Genomic DNA, 19,061 nt, shown 5'->3' on the forward strand with positions numbered 1-19,061 from the left:
GGCTAGTAGATTTGAAGTTTTCAGCACCATCTTTCATGATGATTTGGATGACATCATAACATCTGAGAACAACCAATATCTAGCTGCTGTACTCAAAACGTAATCACATAAATGAAAGCTACTAATATTACTGCTACTGTAAAAACGACAATAATATACTATATAAACAATAAACACTGCTGCTGTAGCATTGTTTTGGAAATACAAGGAAGTGCCCCATAGGGGCACTGTGGGGAAAAAGTAGAAAAACAAACTCAGAAAAGGTGAAAGGTTGTGGGAATGTGTCAATTTGCGAGTCGCCGGTTGGCAAAGCGGTCTCTCGTCTCTTACTTTCAACTTTGACAGAAGCCCGGTGTATTATACCCGAGGTTGGTGTAGCTAGATCGATATCTTAATTTAATAAGCGAACATGGCCAAGAAACGAAGAGAAAGACGAGAGGCCGATAGTGTTTCGTTAGTAACGTTACACGAAGAACCGAAGACACAATTTAACGAGGCACAAACCTTCAAAGGTATGTATAGGTAACGTTAACAATCTAACGACGTTGCTATCCCGGCTAACTGGCTAGTATAGCTAGTTAATTTACTTGTGTTCTTCTAATTGATTAGCTAACGTTAAGATACATTACTGTTTCTATGATATGGTAAACGTATTGTTAAATAATGTTGCTAGCCGGCTTAATAACCAGCCAGATGATTGTGAAATGCGGATATGCTGTTGTCAGTCAGCGTTAGCTAACTCACAGCTGATTATCAAGATTCAGAAGTTGCTTGCTTTCAAGGCTGGTGGTATGACGGAGTTGAAGCACAGACAAAATGGGTTAGTTACCAGTATCTTTGGTTGAAATTAACATGATCAGGTTAGTAACTTAGTAGGTTGCTATCCAGCCACGGTCAGCCACTGTCAGGGACCATACCCAGCTTGACGTTAAGTTACTAATGTTAATCAATGTCAATGACAGAACCACTTGGGTGAAGTCAGGAAAATATTAGGCTAACCATGTAATGTTATTATATAGATGGAGCAACACTTATCATAACAGGATGTTACACAATACACACTTTATTTATACATTTTGTTTAACCTTTTAAAATAAACAGATAAGCTTGGAGTCATGTGAAAACATAGGCAGATATGTTCCTCTTCAAAGTTAGAGTACATGTAGTCAGTTTCAAGGATTATATATCTTGAATGGTTTGACTACATGGCATGCTTCATGTACTCTGGGGAAATCAACCAGGAACTAGAACAACAAGTGATGCAAAGTGAAGCAAGACATTACATGAGGCTTACTGCTGTTGTTACAGAAGAATAGAGGCTTATCAAGATATTTTCAATTTGCTGACTGTGTATGCTATATAACTTAGCTACTCATCTCTCCACAGAGACTCGATACACTGGAGGGGGCTCAGCTCGCATGTCTCTCCTCATCCTGCTGTCTGTCTTCACCTGCGCTGCTTCTGTCATGTACCTAGTGTACAGGAATTTCCCAGAGCTCAACAAGTAATTGTTCTTTGCATTTATCTTGCCAGCATTCCGACCCATGTACAAAGAGTTACTTTTGTACAACATTTGTAACTTTTGTGAAACAGCATACCAAATGGCATTCACCAGCCAAGTTAAAGAATTTCATTCAAACGGTTCTCATCATTAGCTGTGATAATGTTAATAACAGGCTCCAGTATAGGCATATTTTCAACCAACCTTTACATTATTGATTTTATATTTACATTTTTTATATGTACACACACAGTTGAAGTCAGAAGTTTACATACACTTGGGTTGGAGTCATTAAAACTAGTTTTTCAACCACTCCACAAATTTCTTGTTAGCAAACTATAGTTTTGGCAAGTTGGTTAGGACATCTACTTTGTGCATGACACAAGTCATTTTTCCAACAATTTTTTACAGATTATGTCACCGTATCACAATTCCAGTGGGTCAGAAGTTTACATACACAAAGTTAACTGTGCCTTTTTAAAGAGCTTGGAAAATTCCAGAAAATGATGACATGGCTTTAGAAGCTTCTGATAGGCTAATTGACATCATTTGAGTCAATTGGAGGTGTACCTGTGGATGTATTTCAAGGCCTACCTTCAAACTCAGCGCTTCTTTGATGGACATCATGGGAAAATTAAAAGAAATCAGCCAAGACCTCAGAAAAACAATTGTAGACCTCCACAAGTCTGGTTCATCCTTGGGAGCAATTTCCAAATGCCTGAAGGTACCACGTTCATCTGTACAAACAATAGTACGCAAGTATAAACACCATGCAGCCGTCAAACCGCTCAGGAAGGAGAGACATTCTGTCTCCTAGAGATGAACGTACTTTGATGTGAAAAGTGCAAATCAATCCCAGAACAACAGTAAAGGACCTTGTGAAGATGCTGGAGGAAACGGGTACAAAAGTATCTATATCCACAGTAAAACGAGTCCTATAATCGACATAACCTGAAAGGCTGCTCAGCAAGGAAAAAGCCACTGCTCCAAAACCGCCATAAAAAAGCCAGACTACGGTTTGCAACTGCACATGGGGACAAAGATCGTACTTTTTGGAGAAATGTCCCCTGGTCTGATGAAACAAAAATAGAACTGTTTGGCCATAATGACCATCGTTATGTTTGGAGGAAAAAGGGGGGTGCTTGCAAGCCGAAGAACACCATCCCAACCATGAAGCACGGGGGTGACAGCATCATGTTGTGGTGGTGCTTTGCTGCAGGAGGGACTGGTGCGCTTCACAAAATAGATGGCATCACGAGGAGGAAAATTGTGGATTCATTGAAGCAACATCAAGATATCAGTCAGGAAGTTAAAGCTTGGTTGCAAATGGGTCTTCCAAATGGACAATGACCCCAAGCATACTTCGTTGTGGCAAAATGGCTTAAGGTCAACAAAGTCAAGGTATTGGAGTGGCCATCACAAAGCCCTGACCTCAATCCCATAGAAAGTTTGTGGGCAGAACTGAAAAAGCGTGTGCGAGCAAGGAGGCCTACAAACCTGACTCAGTTACACCAGCTCTGTCAGGAGGAATGGGCCAAAATTCTCCCAACTTATTGTGGGAAGCTTGTGGAAGGCTACCCAAAACGTTTGGCCCAAGTTAAACAATTTAAAGGCAATGCTACCAAATACTAATTGAGTGCATGTAAACTTCTGACCCACTGGGAATGTGATGAAAGAAATAAAAGCTGAAATAAATAATTCTCTATTATTCTGACATTTCACATTCTTAAAATAGTGGTGACCCTAACTGACCTAAGACAGTGTATGTAAACTTCTGACTTCAACTGTGTGTGTGGATATATAAAATCATACTAAATGTTTTTAAAGTGTTTAATATATTGTGGCAAATCTCTTCAAGATTAGGAGCGTTTGTCACAAATTGAGTGGGAAACTGTCACCAAAATCACCCCAGATTGAGAGTTCTTTCGAACAGGACAGTACAGGTGTGTTTGTTTCTCCGTTCTGGTCAAGGATAGCAGGGTTCGGTACAGGAATTGGGTTCTCGGTAGGTCCAGGTCCAAACGCCAACAGGTAAGTCCAAACAGTCCAGCTCATACACGGTAAATCCAGACAATATATCATCTCTTTCTCTATGGTTCACAGATCCTTTCTCTCTCTTCCTGGTTTGTCTTGACCCGTTATCTGTGGGTCAGCCCAACCTTCTGAGGGGGTTCCCCTTGCTTCTGGGAATTGTAGTTTTGGCTGTTGGCCATTTTGTGATCTGTAGTTCTGACCGGGGTGGCCATTTTAGTGATAGGGCAGAGCCTGTTTATTAGTTCTGCTCTGACATATCTGCCATTTATCACTCGACCCCCCCCCCCCCCCCCCCCCCCCCCCTTCTTTGCCCCCCTAGATCCGTCCCCCTAGGTCGGGCTACCGCAGCAAAATATGCGTGCATGCGGGATAACCCATCCACATTTCCCATTTCCTTCCCTGCGTTTTAAGTCAAAGTGACGGTTGGGGACTCAAACCACCGCATCACCCGAGCGTTCTTCTCTTTAGCTCTATGCTTCCAGGTGAGTGGGGCATGGTCACTGATGAGGGTGAAGTGGTGCCCCAGCAGGTAGTATTTCAGGCTATCTAGAGCCAACTTTACTGCCAGCGCCTCTTTCTCAACGACTGAGTAGTTGGTCTCCCGTGGTTTCAGCTTCCTGCTTAAAAACAGGATGGGGTGTTCCACCCCTTCTACCTCTTGGGATAGTACTGCTCCCAAGCCGACCTCTGAGGCATCCGTCTGAACCACGAACTCTCTCTCAAAGTCTGGTACCACCAGCACTGGATTACAGCAGAGAGCCTCCTGTAATGTCCTAAATGCTTTGGTGGCACTTTCATCCTATTTGACCATGTTTGGCCCTCTGGCTCTAGTCATGTCGGTGAGTGGGGCGGCCACTGTGCCATAACTTGGGATGAACTTCCGGTAGTAACCGGTCAGCCCTAGGAAGGCTCGAACCTGGTTCTTATTTACTGGTTTCGGCCATTCTCTAATTGCCTCCCACCTTCTTACCTTGGGGTTTGATTAACCCTCTTCCCACGGTCTATCCCAGATACTCTGTTTCCTCTAACCCCATGTAACAGTTGGCAGGGTTCGCCGTGAGCCCTGCCTTTCTAAGGGCGTCTAACACTGCCTGTATCCAGGGTACGTGGGATTCCCAATCTGGGCGGTAGATCCCCACATCTAAATAAGCTGCGGCGTACGCTTGGTGCGGTTTTAGGACCTTGTCCATTAGCCGCTGAAAGGTGGCTGGGGTCCTGTGTTAGCCGAATGGCATGACGGTGTATTGAAACAAACCGTCAGGGGTTGCAAAGGGTGTCTTTTCTTTGGCTCTGGGGGTCAGATGAATTTGCCAGTACCCTTTGGTTAGGTCCAGGGTCGTAATGTGCCAAGCGTCACCAATTTTCTCCAGTAGTTCGCATGGGGTAGGCATCAAACTTGGAGATTATTTACCTTCCGTAAGTTGTTACAGAACCGCAAAGACCCATCGGGCTTGTAGACCATAACAATTGGGCTAGACCACTCACTATGTGACTCTTCGATCACTCCAGCTGCCAACATTTTCTCCGTCTCTGCTCTAATCGCGGCCTGTCGAGCCTCAGGTACCCTATGGCCTCATGCTCACTTTTCTCCCTGGTAGGGAAACGATATCATGAGCCGTAACCTCAGTTCGGCCGGGTACCTCAAACACATTTCTATTTTTCTGGATCAGGGTCTTTACTTCCTGTACTTGTGCTGGGGACAGAGTAGGTGAAATATTTACTCCGGCTGTCTCCTGAGTGTGTGTGTGGGATACGTGACCATTAGTGTTTCTCTCTCTCCATGCTTTTAACAGGTTTGATAGATCTCTTCCTGGGGCCGTCGACCTGGCTGTCGGATCCGATAATTAACTTCTATTCTCTCCAGTACTTCATATGGTCCTTTCCATGTGGCTAGTAGTTTGCACTCTACCGTGGGGATCAGCACTAACACCTTATCTCCCGGTTGAAATTCCCTCATGGTAGCCTGCCGGTTATAAGTGTGCTCTTGTGCTTGTCTCATGTGCTCTCTGACGATGGGCATGACTGTGGCTATCCTGTCTTGCATTTCCGTGACGTGCTCTATGACACTAGTATACGGGATGGATTGGTGCTCCCAGGTTCCCCGGGCGATGTCTAAGATTCCCTGGGGGTGCCTCCCATATACCAGCTCAAAGGAGGAAAACCCCAGCGAGGCTTGAGGTACCTCTCTAATGGCAAACATCAGATACGGCAAAATGCAATCCCAGTTTTTCCCATCCTTATCGATTACCTTCCTGAGCATTGACTTCAGGGTACGGTTGAATCTCTCAACCAGCTCGTCTGTCTGAGGATGGTAAACCGATGTCCTCAACTGTTTCACCTGCCACAATTTACAAAGGTCCGCCGTAAGGCGAGACAGAAAGGGGGTCCCCTGGTCAGTAAGGATCTCCTTTGGAACCCCTACCCTGGTGAACAGGAGCACTAATTCCATGGCAATATTTTTGGAAGCATCGTCTGAAGGGGAATGGCTTCTGGGTAGCGAGTGGCATAATCTAGAATGACCAGAATGTATTGGTGCCCTCTGGCGGATTTGGGTAGTGGGCCCACTATATCCATTGTTATCCTCTCAAATGGTGTTTCAATTATGGGGAGTGGCACTAACGGGCTTCTAACAGCTGGTTGGGGAGCTGTTAACTTCTTATGGCTGCAGGGGCAGTATTGAGTAGCTTGGATGAAAGGTGCCCAGAGTAAACGGCCTGCTCCTCAGTCATAGTTGCTAATATATGCATATTATATTAAACACTCTGAAGTTTCTAAAACTGTTTGAATTATGTCTGTGAGTATAACAGAACTCATATGGCAGGCAAAAACCTGAGAAAAAATCCAAACAGGAAGTGGAAATTCTGAGGCTGGTCGATTTTCAACCAAGATCCTATTGAAATCACAGCGAGATATGGATGAGTTTTCACTTCCTACGGCTTCCACTAGATGTCAACAGTCTGTAGAATCTTGTCTGATGCCTCTACTGTGAAGGGGGGCCGAATGAGAGGGGAATAAGTCAGGTCTGCCATGACCTGACCATTCTTTGACCATGCGCGTTCACATGAGAGGGAGCTCTGTTCCATCGCTCATCTGAAGTCAATGTAATTCTCCGGTTGGAACGTTATGCAAGATTTATGTTAAACATTCTAAAGATTGATTCAATACATCGTTTGACATGTTTCTACGGACTATTACGGGACTTTTGGACATTTCGTCAGCTTTTAGTGAATGCGCTTCCTGACGTAGGAATTGTTTACCAAACACGCTACAAAAATAGCTATTTGGACAAATGATGGACATTACCGAACAAAACAAACATTTCTTGTGGGAGTCCTGGGAGTGCATTCTGACGAAGATCAGCAAAGGTAAGTGAAGATTTATAATGCTTTTTATGAGTTTTGTTGACTGCACAATTTGGCGGGTAACTGTATGGCTTGCCTTTGTGGCTGAACGCTGTTTTCAGATTATTGTGTTTTGCCGTAAAGCTTTTTGAAATCTGACAGCGGTTGCATTAAGAACAAGTGTGTCTTTAATTCTATGTAAAACATGTATTTACATTTACATTTACATTTTTAAGTCATTTAGCAGTATCTTTCATCAAAGTTTATGATGACTATTTCTGTTATTTGACGTGGCTCTCTGCAATTTCTCCGGATATTGGAGGCATTTCTGAACACGGCACCAATGTAAACGGAGGTTTTTGGATATAAATATGAACTTAATCGAACAAGACATATGTATTGTGTAACATGAAGTCCTATGAGTGTCATCTGATGAAGATCATCAAAGGTTAGTGATTAATTTGATCTCTTTGTGCTTTTTGTGACTCCTCTCTTTGGCTGGAAAAATGGCAGAATTTTTCTGTGAGTTGGTGGTGACCTAACATAATCGTTTGTGGTGCTTTCGCTGAAAAGCCTATTTGAAATCGGACACTTTGGTGGGATTAACAACAAGATTACCTTTAAAATGGTATGAGATACATGTATGTTTGAGGAATTTTAATGATGAGATTTCTGTTTGAATTTGGCGCCCTGCACTTTCACTGGCTGTTGTCATATCATCCCGTTAACTTCTTATGGCTGCAATCCCGTTAACTGGCACTCCGGGCGCTCTCCACAATGCCGAGCCACTTCAGCCTGAATTCCTGGCCAGTAAAACCTCCTGACAATCCGGTCTCGGGTTTTATCGATACCAAGGTGTCCACCCAGAATGTGGCCATGAGCTATATCCAGTACTGTCCTCCGGTACCGGGTGGGGACCAACAACTGTTCCACCACATCAACCCCTATTTTTGAGACTGTACACTAAACCCTTTTTCATGATGAAGTGGGGAAAACTATTAGGCATCATCCCATCATTTATGGGAGTACCATCTACGACTTGCACATCTGTTCTGTCTTGCTGCAGGTTTGGATCCTGGTTTTGGGCCGTCCCGAAATTAGTCAGGGACCCTGCCAGGTCTGCTGGTTCTAGATAGTCGTCCTCTGGATTCAGATCGACCCCAGCCCCACTAGTACTGGGCTACTCGTTTATCAACGAGGTCTGCCACTCTTCCTCATCCTCCCCTACTAGCACCTGTGAGGTTGGCCCCTGGGAGACCCCTTTTCTTGGCTTTGGTTGAATGCTACTTCCTGCTAGGTCAGGGTTGTTGACTTTTCAAATATGCTGTTCTTTTGGCCTAACTTCGCAAAGTTAGGAAAGTTTCTACCCAGTATTACATCATATGGCATCTTTGGGACCACGCCTACCTCATAATCCAGCAGACCGTCCTCGGTTTGTATGCTCACTAAGGCTGTGGGGTACAGACGGGTATCCCCGTGAATGCACGTAACACTGATATCCTGACTTTATGAGTTTGAGTCGGCACTAGGTTTGCAACGACCAGGGTTAGCATACTGCCGGAATCCAGCAGTGCTTCAACCTCTTTCACTTCAACCTTCACCCTGCACATATGTTTGTCTCTGGATCTTTAAAGTACAGTGGTTACCACAGGACATGCATACCATATCATCTTTTCACCGAGGTTACATTGCATTGGCTCTTCTTTAATAGCGCAGTAGGCTGCAATATATGTCCCGGTCGATTACAATTGTAACAGATAATAGGGTTTCGGGGGGAGACCCCTCAACCCCCAGTCCTGGTTTACGGCTTTTTCCGTAGTGTCTCTGCCCCATTGTGATTATTTCCTCACGGCCCTATGCTGCTCTCTCCCCCCTCCAAATGTTGGGACAGTCTTACTCTGTCCGCTGGTTCGCCCAGGCCTGGGGAATGGGGCTCTTTCCTCCTGTGCCTGCTCAGCTGTTCCTGCCATACAATACCGTTCAACCAGGCCCACGAGATGGTCGGCAGAAAGTACCTCATTCTGGCCAACCCAGCGTCGAACTCCTTGGGGTAGACCTAGCTAAAACTGGTTGAGTACAATGGTCTCGACGATCTCGGCGGATGAACGGGTCTCCGGTCACAACCATTTCCGTGCCAAGTGAGTCAAGTCAAACAACTGTGTTCGGGGGGGGTTGTCCAGGTCGGTAGGACCACTGGTGGAAGCGGTGTGCCCTCACGGTATCAGTCACTCCCAGTCTAGTCAGAATCTCTCCCTTTAGTGCATCGTAATCCTGTGCATCTTTCAACTCCAGGTCGAAATAAGCTTTTTGAGCATCCCCTGCCAGGTATGGTGCCAGAAGCCCTGCCCGCATTCTCCACCACGTGTGGCAAATCTCTTCAAGATTAGGAGCGTTTGTCACAAATTAAGTGGGAAACTGTTACCAAAATCACCCAAGAATGAGAGTTCTCTTGAACAGGACAGTACCTGTGTTTGTTGCTCCGTCCTGGTCCAGCCAGGCCGCAGTGAAGGTCAAGGATAGCAGGGTTCGGTACACGAATCGGGTTCTCGGTAGGTCCAGGTCCAAATGCCAACAGGTAAGTCCATTCAGTCCAGCTCATACACGGTAAATCCAGCCGATATATATTGTCTCTTTTTCTATGGTTCACAGATCCTTCCAGCTCTTTCTCTCTCTCTTCCTGGTTCGTCTTGACCCTTTATCTGTGGGTCGGCCCCACCTTCTGAGGGTTCCCATTGCTTCTGGGAATTGCAGTCGGCCATTTTGTGATCTGTAGTTCTGATCGGGGTGGCCATTTTAGTGATAGGGCAGAGCCTGTTTATTAGTTCTGCTCTCATATATCTGACATTTGTCACTCGACCCTTTTCTTTGCCCACAATATATATATATATTTGGTGGGGTATACATTGTTGGATTATTTCATGGAGCAAAAATGGATTTGATTTTATAATGGAGCATTTTCTAAATTCAAACATTCCCCTGCAACTAGCCATCAGAGTTTAGAAGACACCTGGGACGTCGAAAAATGAACAAAGAAAGTACCACCATGTAAAGGCTGTTCGGAAATCTGCCTATTACATCTATATAGGAGACTGTTATCAATGATTATCACAGCTAATGATGAGAATCATTTGATTTAAGTTGTCTACAGCCTAGTATGACACACTCCAATATAGACGGTCACGTTTTAATTTCTCTGTTTCTGTAAGTGTCAAAGCCCTTTCACACAGATTCACACACACTTTTATTTATCAACAACATTGTATGATGGTGAATTGATATCCACGTTTCTTCATTTCAGTGATGAGATGGCTACTATTAAAATCCCCAAAGATATGGATGATGCTAAAGCCTTGGGAACTGTACTTTCCAAATATAAAGACACCTACTACACCCAAGTGTTAGTAGCCTACTTTACCACCTATATCTTGTATCCTTTTTGGTAGTAAGTGTATTGCAAAGTTGTCAACTTTTGGAAGATTTAGATGCATACTTATTAGCTGTTTCAACTAGAGGTCGACCGATTAATCGGAATGGCCGATTTTTAATTTAGGTCCGATTTCAAGTTTTCATAACAATCGGAAAACGGTATTTTTGGGCACCGATTTTGCAGATTTATTTATTAGAATTTTTTTTTTTTTTTTTTTTTTTTTTTTTTTACACCTTTATTTAACTAGGCAAGTCAGTTAAGAACACATTCTTATTTTCAATGACAACCCACCGTTTCTAGGCTAACTGCCTTGTTCAGGGGCAGAACGACAGATTTTTACCTTGTCAGCTCAGGGATTCATTCTTGCAACCTTACGGTTAACTAGTCCAACGCTCTAACCACCTGCCTCACGAGGAGCCTGCCTGTTACGCGACTGCAGAAAGAAGCCAAGGTAAGTTGCTAGCTAGCATTAAACTTATCTTATAAAAAACAATCAATCAATCATAATCACTAGTTATAACTACACATGGTTGATGATATTACTAGTTTATCTAGCGTGTCCTGCGTTGCATATAATCGATGCGGTACGCATTTCCGAAAAAGGACTGTCGTTGCTCCAACGTGTACCTAACCATAAACATCAATGCCTTTCTTAAAATCAATACACAGAAGTAAATATTTTTAAACCTGCATATTTAGCTAAAAGAAATCCAGGTTAGCAGGCAATATTAACCAGGTGAAATTGTGTCACTTCTCTTGCGTTCATTGCACGCAGAGTCAGGGTATATGCAACAGTTTGGGCCGCCTGGCTCATTGCGAACTAATTTGCCAGAATTCTACGTAATTATGACATAACATTGAAGGTTGTGCAATGTAACAGGAATATTTAGACTTAGGGATGCCATCCGTTAGATACGTTACGGAACGGTTCCGTATTTCACTGAAAGAATAAACGTTTTGTTTTCGAAATGATAGTTTCTGGATTTGACCATATTAATGACCTACGGCTTGTATTTCTGTGTGTTATGTTATAATTAAGTCTATGATTTGATAGAGCAGTCTGACTGAGCGATGGTAGGCACCAGCAGGCTCGTAAGCATTCATTCAAACAGCACTTTCGTGCGTTTTGCCAGCAGCTCTTCGCAATGCTTCAAGCATTGCACTGTTTATGACTTCAAGCCTATCAACTCCTGAGATTAGGCTGGTGTAACCGATGTGAAATGGCTAGCTAGTTAGCGGGGTGAGCGCTAATAGCGTTTCAAACGTCACTCTCAGAGCGTCACTCTCAGACTTGGAGTAGTTGTTCCCCTTGCTCTGCATGGGTAACGCTGCTTCGAGGGTGGCGGTTGTCGATGTGTTCCTGGTTCGAGCCCAGGTAGCGGCGAGGAGAGGGATGGAAGCTATACTGTTACACTGGCAATACTAAAGTGCCTATAAGAACATCCAATAGTCAAAGGTATACGAAATACAAATCGTATAGAGAGAAATAGTCCTATAATTCCTATAATAAATACAACCAAAAACTTCTTACCTGGGAATATTGAAGACTCATGTTAAAAAAGAACCACCAGCTTTCATATGTTCTGAGCAAGGAACTTAAGTTAGCTTTCTTACATGGCACATATTGCACTTTTACTTTCTTCTCCAACACTTTGTTTTTGCATTATTTAAGCCAAATTGAACATGTTTCATTATTTATTTGAGGCTAAATTGATTTTATTATATTAAGTTAAAATAAGTGTTCATTCAGTATTGTTGTAATTGTCATTATTACAAATAAATATAAAAAATCGGCCGATTTAATCGTTATTGTTTTTTTTGGTCCTCCAATAATCGGTATTGGCGTTGAAAAATCGTAATCGGTCGACCTCTAGTTTCAACATGCATCAAGTCTGCGAGGCCCACTGTATTCCAGTGGGTCAGCAGAATGAATGGAGAAGTAGGGGATGGGGGTACAGTGGGCTTTGATCCTTGAGTATTAATTCAGGCAATTATTGTGTGTTCACAACAGCCATGGAGTGCAGTACATTTTTCCTCGTTTTATGACAGGAGAAGACAGATTAAATCAGACATAGACATGCAGTTAAACTTAGTTCAACTTTATCAGTACAGTAGGTTCTAAGGACTTTGTTTCCACCCACAGCTATTTGCAATAGAAACTCTGTTCCAGCTTTGTCAATTGCACTACAGACAGACAATACGGGCAGATAGAATTATCCGCTGTAAAAGAGGAGAAAAACATGTTCCGGTGCATGTTATGGTACCACCTCATATGTAAACATCATCCATATTCAGAGCACATTTTATTATGAAGAATATGAATTAACACTGCTATGAACTATGAATACAAATGCAGTATCATGCCTGATGTCTTATACTCTGCTTGTTTGCCTAATCTCTTTCCCCTCCCACTGTTTTGGCACATATTAATGCATAGTGTCTGTGCTCTGGCCAGTATGTGCTAACAGCACAAGGACTGGACCAGCTGACCAGGCCCCATCCACTGTCTGATGTGTTGCCTTGTAGTTTTACTGGTCATGCTGCTGACCTTTACCATGTTGTGGGGAAAGCATTCCTGAGATATTTATTTACCAGTAAAACTATCTCAGGAATGCTTTCCCCACAACATGGTAAAGGTCAGCAGCATGACCAGTAAAACTACAAGGCAATACATCCCAGACAGTGGCTGGGGCCTGGTCAGCTGGTCCAGTCCTTGTGCTAACAGCACATACTGGCCAGAGCACAGACACTATGCATTAACATGTTCCAAGAGAGTGGAGGGGAAAGAGGTTAGGCAAACAAGCAGAGTATAAGACATCAGGCATGATACTGCATTTGTATTCATAGTTCATACTGTGTAGTGTTTATTCATATTCATCAAAATAAATGTGCTCTGAATATGGATGATGTTTTGATATGAGGTGGTACCACTGGACCCCCCCCCCCCCACCTCTTTTATAGCTGATACTTCTATCTGCCTGTGATGTTGCTGAAAGCAGGCAGATGACTACAAATTAGTTCTGCAGCCAGGTCTATAATAAACTGGCACTGTATACTACTATAGTGGAGTATATCTTAACTATACTGAACATAAGAAGAAACGCAACATTTAAAGTGTTGGTCCCATGTTTCATGAGCTGAAATAAAAGATCCCAGAAATGTTCCATATGCACAAAAAGCTTATTTCTCTCATTGTGTGCACAAATTTGTTAACATCTCTGTTAGTGAGCATTTCTTATTTGCCAAGATAATCCATCCACCTGACAGGTATGGCATATCAAGAAGCTGATTAAACAGCATGATCATGACACAGTTGCACCTTGTGCTGGGGACAATAAAAGGTCACTCTAAAATGTGTAGTTTTGTCACACAACACAATGCCACAGATGTCTCAAGTTGAAGGAGCATGCAATTGGCATGCTGACTGCAGCAATGTCCACCAGAGCTGTTGCCAGAGAATTTAATGTTAATTTCTCTACCATAAGCTGCCTCCAATGTCGTTTTAGAGAATTTGGCAGTACGTCCAACTGGCCTCACAACCGCAGACTGCATGTAACCACACCAGCCCAGGACCTCCAACTCTGGCTTCTTCACCTGCGGGATCATCTGAGACCAGCCACCCAGATAGCTGATGAAACTGTGGGTTTGCACAACAGAAGGATTTCTGCCCAAACTGTCAGAAACCATTTCGGGGAAGCTCATCTGCGTGCTTGTCGTTCTCACCAGGGTCTTGACTGACTGCAGTTCGGTGTTGTAACCAACTTCAGTGGGCAAATGCTCACATTTGATTGCCACTGGCACGCTGGAAAAGTGTGCTCTTCACGGATGAATCCCAGTTTCAACTGTACTGGGCAGATGGCAGACAGCATGTATGGCGTCGTGTGGGTGAGCGGTTTGCTGATGTCAACGTTGTGAACAGAGTGCCCCATGGTGGCGGAGGGGTTATGCTATGGGCAGACATAAACTACGGACAACGAACACAATTGCATTTCATCGATGGCAATTTGAATTCAGAGATAGATACCGTGACGAGATCCTGAGACCCATTGTCGTGCCATTCGTCTGCCACCATCAAAATCAAATCAAACTTTATTTGTCACATGCGCCGAATACAAGTGTAGACCTTACCGTGAAAAGCTTACTTTACAAGCCCTTAACCAACAGTGCAGTTCAAGAAGAGTTAAAAAAATATTTACCTAAAAAGTAACACAATAACGAGGCTATATACAGGGGATACCGGTACTGAGTCAGTGTGCGGGGGTACAGGTTAGTTGAGGTAATTTGTACATGTAGGTGGGGGTGAAGTGACTATGCATAGATAATAAACAATGAGTAGTGGCAGTGTACAAAGGGGGTGGGGGGGAAAATGTAAATAGTCCGGTGGCGATTTTATTAATTGTTCAGCAGTCTTATGGCTTGGGGATAGAAGCTGTTGAGGAGCCTTTTGGTCCTAGACTTGGCGCTCTGGTACCGCTTGCGGTGCAGTAGCAGAGAGATCAGTATATAACTTGGGTGGCTGGAGTTTTTGACAATTTTATGGGCTTTCCTCCCACCTATTATATAGGTCCTGGATGGCAGGAAGTTTGGCTCCAGTGATGTACTGGGCCATACGCACTATCCTCTAGTGCCTTATGGTCAGATGCCGAGCAGTTGCCATACCAGGCAGTGACGCAACCGGTCAGGATGCTCTCGATGGTACACCTGTAGAACTTTTTGAGGATCTGGGGACCCATGCCAAAAAAAAATCTGTCTCCTGAGGGGAAAAAGGTTTTGTCGTGCCCTCTTCACAACTGTCTTGGTGTGCTTGGACCATAATAGTTTGTTGGTGATGTGAACACGAAGGAACTTAACTCTCGACCCGCTCCACTACAGCCCCGTCGATGTTAATGGGGGCCTTTTTCTGTAGTCCACGATCAGCTCCTTTTGTCTTGCTCACATTGAGGGAGAGGTTGTTGTCCTGGCATCACACTTCCAGTTCTCTGACGTCTCATCGTTGTCGGTGATCAGGCCTACCACGGTTGTGTTGTCAGCAAAGTTAATGATGATGTTGGAGTCGTGTTTGGCCACGTAGTCGTGGGTGAACAGGGAGTACAGGAGGGGACTAAGTACACACCCCTGAGGGGCCCCAGCGTTAAGGATCAGCGTGGCAGATGTGTTGTTGCCTACTCTTACTACCTGGGGACGGCCCGTCAAAGTCCAGGATCCAGTTGCAGAGGGAGGTGTTTAGTCCCAGAGTCCTTAGCTTAGTAATGAGCTTTGTGGGCACTATGGTGTTGAACGCTGAGCTGAAGTCAATGAACAGCGTTCTCACATAGGTGTTCCTTTTGTCCAGGTGGGAAGGAACACCTATGTGTTCATGTTTCAGCATGATAATGCACGGCCCCATATCGCAAGGATCTGTACAGAATTCCTGGAATTGGAAAATGTGACAGTTCTTCCATGCCATGCATACTCACCAAATATGTCACCCCCGTTGAGCAGGTTTGGGATGCTGTGGATTTAAGTGTACGACAGTGTGTTCCAGTTCCTGCCAATATCCAGCAACTTCACAGTCATTGAAGAGGAGTGGGACAACATTCCTCAGGCCACAAAATCTTAGAAATTGTTGCATCTTGCGTTTTTTATATTTTTGTGACTGCATCCACAAGTGTGTGTGTGTGTGCACATGCTGCTGTGTGTTCAGCCCTTGAGCTGTATTCCTTGATGCTGCTGACTCAGCCTCCAGACATTTGCAATCCCTGGATCCATCTTCCTCAGCATCCTGTCTGGTTATCTCTACCCCTTCCCCCTGGCTCTTTTCCTCGTCTGCCTGGTGAGTATACTATGGACACAAGGACTAATAATAGTGGTGACATTTACAAAATGTACTTTGACTCTGTAAACCAGACTCGGTTTACAAAATGTACTGCCTCTGTCACTGTTTTCCAGTGCTCTGGCCTGGGAGCTTCCTTCTGCTACATGCTATCTTATCTAGTGGGGCGACCAGTGGTCTACAGATACCTGACAGAGAGAGCCCAGAAATGGTCCCAGCAGGTAAGACCTTTTGGAAGGAAAAACAGGTAGATTCTGTACTTGAATAGTGTAGGAAGTTGTTGATATGAGAGTACAAGCAAACTTGAACAGTTTAGTAACAGCCACATGTCTATCTGCACCCACAGAACAGTGGGGTCTTAGTAGGGGGCTAGTAGCCTCCAGGCCTTACTGTGAATGACAGGTTCTGCTATCTGTTTTCAATTACAGGTAGACAAGCACAGAGATCATCTCATCAATTACATCATATTTCTGAGGATCACTCCCTTTCTCCCCAACTGGTTCATCAACATCACCTCACCCGTCATCAACGTGCCTTTGGGGGTCTTCTTCCTTGGTACTTTCTTTGGTAAGGCTAATATATCAAACTCCAGTATTAACTTCTCAGTAGAAAGCAGTGTTGCATTGTTTTTATTGCTGAGCTATTTGTGAATGTTTCATACTATTTAATACAGTGGTCACCAACATTTTCTGAGTCAAGATCACTTTCGCAGTCTAAAAGTAAGCTGAGATATACAGCTCAGATTTTTTTTTTTTTTTTTTTTTTACATATTAACCTCACACAAACAGTTTTGTAGGAATGAGGTTTGGGCAGTAGGCCTAATACATTATCACAGCATATTGGCTATATGCTTGGCCTGCCAATATTGTTAATGTCAGACCATATTATATTTCAAAACTTTGATAACAAAACAGATTAGTTGGTTTAGCATTTGTGAGGCACTGTGGAGCATGAATTGAAATAATTTGCTTTTTTATTTTACTGGATTGATGGTACCTGCATCTGATGGTCAACGAGGTCAAATCACGATGTCAGTGATCTTCAGGTCGTAAACTGGGGCATCCTTCTAGAGCTCCGAATTGGAGTTCCGAGTTGGTCGACCATTAAAAACGATTTTTCCCAACCGCCTCTCACGGTCCCTGCTCTCTCCTTCCTTTCCTCCAGTGAGACTGACCAGAGAGAGGGAACACCATTTTCCACCTGATGGTGAAACTCGAGTCGCACCGCATCTGCCTTATGCACAAATTCATGTTGTTCCTATGACCAGAGAAAGTTAAATATTCATTGAATATAAAATCGACACGACAAGCTGCTAATAATAATAAAACACAGTGCTATCGATACTTTGCTACTCATTCATTGCAGCTGCAGCCCTAGCAGACATACAGAGAGGCAGCTTTTAGTAATAGTGTTGAATAAAAACAGTGACAGTTCTGAATATAAACTTAAACATGAACTCACTCATAAAAACAGCAGCTCTTTGCTGTATTCGTTGACAGTCTCTGTGGTCATGGTTTTAAAAGTTAGTAAATCTTACATAGGCTAGTAGCCTATTAAACTTGGCTGTGGCCAGGGTCATGGAACTCTATAGCCACGGTGACTTGAGCTATCTGATTGGGCAGCGCAGTAGGTGCACTCAACTTAGTCACAGATTTACCGGTCCGCCGGGTAGGCGGAGTTTCTCTCTTAAGACAAATAAAATTGTTAAAAATGGGAACGCTGCTTACCCGGTGCGCAGGGCTTTTGAATCAAGTGCACCTACTGTCAACAGCTCAACACAGTATTTAAAAAAGGAGCTCAAGCCTTTATTGTTGACTTTTCTACAGAAATATTTGGTGATCGCCAAGGAATGCCTTGGCTGTCTTACAATCCTGACTTCCTCCCTTATCTCTGACTGTCAGGAGTGGCCCCACCGTCCTTCGTGGCGATCAACGCTGGTACAACACTGTATAAACTGACGACAGCTGGGGAGGCAGTGTCCTGGAACTCTCTGATTGTGCTAGGTGTCCTGGCCGTACTCTCTATCCTGCCTGTCTGCTTCCAGAAGAAACTGCAGCAGAAGATGGAGTAGGCATTAGACAACTCAGCAACTCATCTGCCTGCCTGATCCCCCAGCCCATCCCTTGGCTCAGGAATGGTACACCCCGCTGTCACTCACATAGTCCTGCCTGTTGCTGTCCCACACACCTGCTGAGGTTGCTGTGGAAACATTGCCCGTTGACACAACCCTGACTCATGTTCCCAAAACATGTTGTTGTGGCCACCTCAACTTTGTGCTCTACAAATGACTAACTGGCCTCTGCTCATCCTTGGGTTTGTTTTCCCATATTTGTTAAATGTTGCTTGCCTGTAAATTGAAGATTTTAAGAAAGGATACAGAAAACATCAGGCATCTGTCTTTGTTTTTACTCACAATGGTTCTCACAAGTTCAAGCTACACTTCCCTCCTTTGTATTTCTTGAACCGTGTTTTGAATTGATTTAATCTCTTAACCTGTGTGATATGGGTGACGTCAAAGCAGTCCTGATCAGAGTCGCAGTTCAGTGTTTTTGATTTTCACAACATTTCTGGACTATTGTTATGACTGTTTTATACACTGGTTAGATTGAACATATTAAATCATTTAGAATGTTCTATCATTTGAAGATATTGTTAACACACCACCCTAAAATGATCTGTGTGCCATCAATGTTGACATGAAAACTGCATGTGTTCACATGCATATTTAACTCGTTTTTCAACCACTCCACAAATTTCTTGTTAACAAACTATAGTTTTGGCAAGTCGGTTAGGACATCTACTTTGTACAAGTAATTTTTCAAACAATTGTTTAGACAGATTATTTCACTTATAATTCACTGTATCACAATTCCAGTGGGTCAGAAGTTTACATACACAAAGTTGACTGTGCCTTTCAACAGCTTGGAAAATTCCAGAAAATTATGT

At 43.6% G+C, this 19,061-nt stretch overlaps 1 protein-coding gene across 1 annotated transcript; it reads left to right on the forward strand.

Annotated features, from left to right (window-relative positions):
• Window positions 1-277: 277 nt before the first annotated feature.
• On the forward strand, window positions 278-18,500 carry LOC120025040 (transmembrane protein 41B-like). The gene is made up of 7 exons (XM_038969476.1): window positions 278-512; window positions 1,387-1,504; window positions 10,175-10,303; window positions 16,022-16,115; window positions 16,232-16,336; window positions 16,544-16,682; window positions 18,017-18,500. The coding sequence occupies exons 1-7, from the start codon at window positions 410-412 to the stop codon at window positions 18,184-18,186; spliced, it is 858 nt and encodes a 285-aa protein (XP_038825404.1). The 5' UTR covers window positions 278-409; the 3' UTR covers window positions 18,187-18,500.
• The last annotated feature ends 561 nt before the right edge of the window (window positions 18,501-19,061 follow it).

The sequence above is a fragment of the Salvelinus namaycush genome, chromosome 30, assembly GCF_016432855.1.
Source record: "Salvelinus namaycush isolate Seneca chromosome 30, SaNama_1.0, whole genome shotgun sequence".
In the NCBI taxonomy this organism is placed as follows: Eukaryota; Metazoa; Chordata; class Actinopteri; order Salmoniformes; family Salmonidae; genus Salvelinus; species Salvelinus namaycush.